General features: G+C 36.1%; 1 protein-coding gene across 1 annotated transcript in view; it reads right to left on the bottom strand.

The window, feature by feature from the left end:
* Nucleotides 1-2,994, bottom strand: part of LOC106884394 (metabotropic glutamate receptor 3) — a 498,339-nt gene extending 495,345 nt beyond the window's left edge. The window contains exon 1 of the mRNA XM_014935749.2: nucleotides 2,202-2,994. Coding sequence (XP_014791235.1) covers nucleotides 2,202-2,673 — 472 coding nt within the window. The 5' untranslated portion in view covers nucleotides 2,674-2,994. The remainder of the gene's footprint in view (nucleotides 1-2,201) is intronic.
* Between the last annotated feature and the right edge of the window lie 147 nt (nucleotides 2,995-3,141).

Here is a 3,141-nt window from a genome sequence, read left to right as displayed (position 1 = left end):
TGTATGTATATATGTATATTCATACTGATAGATAGGTAGATAGATAAATATAATTATACATGCACAAATATACATGTATATTATCTAAAACTTATGTAATAAAATCAATATTTAATTTTGTCTTTTAGCTTCATTTTTTAAATTGCCTTCGACATAAAATTTTATACAGTGCGTATACAATGTTGATGCCACTCACACGAGGACGACTATGATTAATTATTAAAAAAACGCATTAATCGTATTCTAATCCCTCTTATTTCGTTTTTGGGTTTGGTTTGGTTTGGTTTGGTTATGTGAGTTTGTTTGTTGGTACATAGCTGTAAAACTCACACACAGACATGCACACACAAGGAGACAGAGGTGCATATATATACAAACACACGCGCACACACACGCACATACATCAAAAATACATACATATGCATAAAAATACATACATATGCATAAAAATACATACACATACATAAAAAATAACGTCGTCTTTCTAAACACGGACACGCAAACACATGAATATGCAGAATACATACATACAGATGCACACATATACATAGCTATATACATATACATACACACACATATATACATATACACACATGCATACATCCATACATATATCCTTACATACATATATGCATGCATGCCTAGGCACACACACACACTGACCCACACACACTGACCTACACACATGCGCACAAACAAGCAAAAAGGAACGCAGTGTAAATAATGGACAGAGTCAACACTATTGAGAAAGTTGCAAAACGCAACGAAAATTTTAGGAAAATAGAAATAAAGAATAAGTCGAAATTTCACCGGTGATTGTGTTAAATTATAAGGCACAAAAAGAAAATGACTCTCCCCAGACACAACAGAATCCCTCTTATTGTAACATATCCTCTGCAAATTACTTAAAGTATACATTATTAAAGTTGAAAACTTTGAACAACTTTTAGGTGTGATACACATATGGATATAAATACATATATAGATATACATACATGTATACATATATATATATATATATATATATACATACACACACACATGCATACACACAGGCATACAGACACACAACTATATATATATATATATATATATGTGTGTGTGTGTGTGTGTGTGAGTGTGTATGTGTGTGTGTATTCATATAAATATGTTAGAATTTAGAAATAAGTACTACAGACATGATTATTATGACGGAATAACAATGATAACAGATTTTGTCGAGTTGTAGTCATTAATTAAATTTGGGGCGATTTGTTTAAAGACAATTTAATGAGTGTTGTAAAGTTGAAGTCGGTCCGCTCCTTAAGTGCATCTTTTTTTTTTTTTTTTTTTTGCTGTTAAAGTGACGCGAAATGAAATGTAGCGGCACAACACATGATTGATAGAGGGTCGCAAACTCTCTGGTGCCGCCGCCGCTACTTTCTTGGTGCTGGTCACACTATACTTTGGAAAGGGTAAATTACAAACACGATGCGATGGCAATTTACGCATAATCCATGATGAAAATAAAAATATAGGCAGGCATTAAAAATTTTACGTTAAGAAACTGTATGAAACAAGGTGTTCAAATATATGACCAATGAAAAGAAATCACACAGAATTTATGATTGTCCTAACTACCAGGCGCAAGTGCCCTCACCCAGCTGCCAGGAGGAAGCTTTTGTGCATACTGAGAGCAGATACATTTCTGCAGCTATTCTTTTCCTTCTCGCATGCACATTTTAACCAAATTCAACCAAGCGATGAAGCTTCCCTCCCCACCTATCAATTTCATTGCTAATTGGAGCTTAAAGAAGATGGAGTGCAAGGCATGGCATGAGAGTAATTAGTAATAATAATGATAATAATAATAATAATAATAATAATAATAATAATAATAATAATAATAATAATAATAATAATGGTGGTGGTGGTGATGATGATGATGATGGTGGTTGTAATAATAATTAAAATAAAAACAACAACAACAACATTTGAACTCACAGCGCGAAGACGGACGAAATGCCGCTAAGCATTTTACCCGGCATGCTAACGATTCTACCAGCTCGCCGCCTTAATAATAATAATAATAATAATAATAATAATAATAGCAACAACAACATTAATAATAATGATGATGATGATGGCGATGATGATGATTTATCGTATTACTATTATTATTAGTAGTAGTAGTATTAGTAGTAGTAGTAGTTAAGACTAACCTCTGATAAAGTCGACTGATTGCTCGAGTCCGTAGATGTCCCGGTCGCAGTCATCCTTTGCAAGGACACCCAACCTTATCCCAGGTAAGAAGTCAGGGTCCTTATTTATGTGATCTATGGTGTAAAGCATAACTTCCAGCGCCTGTATACCGCCGTCCGGCATGATAGCACCACAGATCATATCTTCGCTTCTCTCGTGAATCATATGTAAAGCTCCGATTACTATTTCGCCGTCGATCTTAGAGGCAAGTTGACGGTTTGGCCAAGTATAATTACCGTATTTCCCTAAAACTGTCCGGGGTTTTTCGCTAGACATAGCACTTGGGACTTTCATGTGCCCCAGCACTGCCTGAGCTCTTCCGAAAAGCAGCAACAGTTGGCCGGCACAAATCAAAGAAACGGTAACGCAAAAAGTATTACAAAGTAAAAAGGAAGATGAAGAATAACTATAATAGCTGTTTTGCCGAACCATATTGACACAGCAAGGACTGTTCGTGATGACTACCTGGTCCCCGAAATTGCATTAAGAAAGAATTCTTGACGTTCACAGCGAACGGGAAGAAAAAGGTGGACGATGGTACATGTGTGTGTGTATTTATGTATATGTGCATGTGCATACGTATGTTTGCGTGTGTCTGTATGTGTATGTGCGTGCGTAAGCGTATGTATGTTTGTGTGTGTGTGTCTGTCTCTGTGTGTGTGTGTTTGAGTGTTAGAGTAACTATGTATATGCGTGTGTCTGTGTGTCTGTGCGTCTCAGAAGCCGGTGTGAGGAAATAAACAACGACGACTGTCTTCAAAATTCCTTACGTCCTATATCTCCCTCTCTTTCTCACCTTCTCTGTCACTTTTCCATTAGCTACTCTCTCTTTCTCTCTCTCTCTCTCTCTCTCTTTCTCTCTCTCTCTCTCACTCTCTTTCTCTCTCTCTCTCTCTCTCT

The sequence above is a fragment of the Octopus bimaculoides genome, chromosome 12 (genome assembly GCF_001194135.2).
Source record: "Octopus bimaculoides isolate UCB-OBI-ISO-001 chromosome 12, ASM119413v2, whole genome shotgun sequence".
NCBI classification, from domain to species: domain Eukaryota; kingdom Metazoa; phylum Mollusca; class Cephalopoda; order Octopoda; family Octopodidae; genus Octopus; species Octopus bimaculoides.
This window is presented reverse-complemented; position numbering and strand designations above follow the sequence as displayed.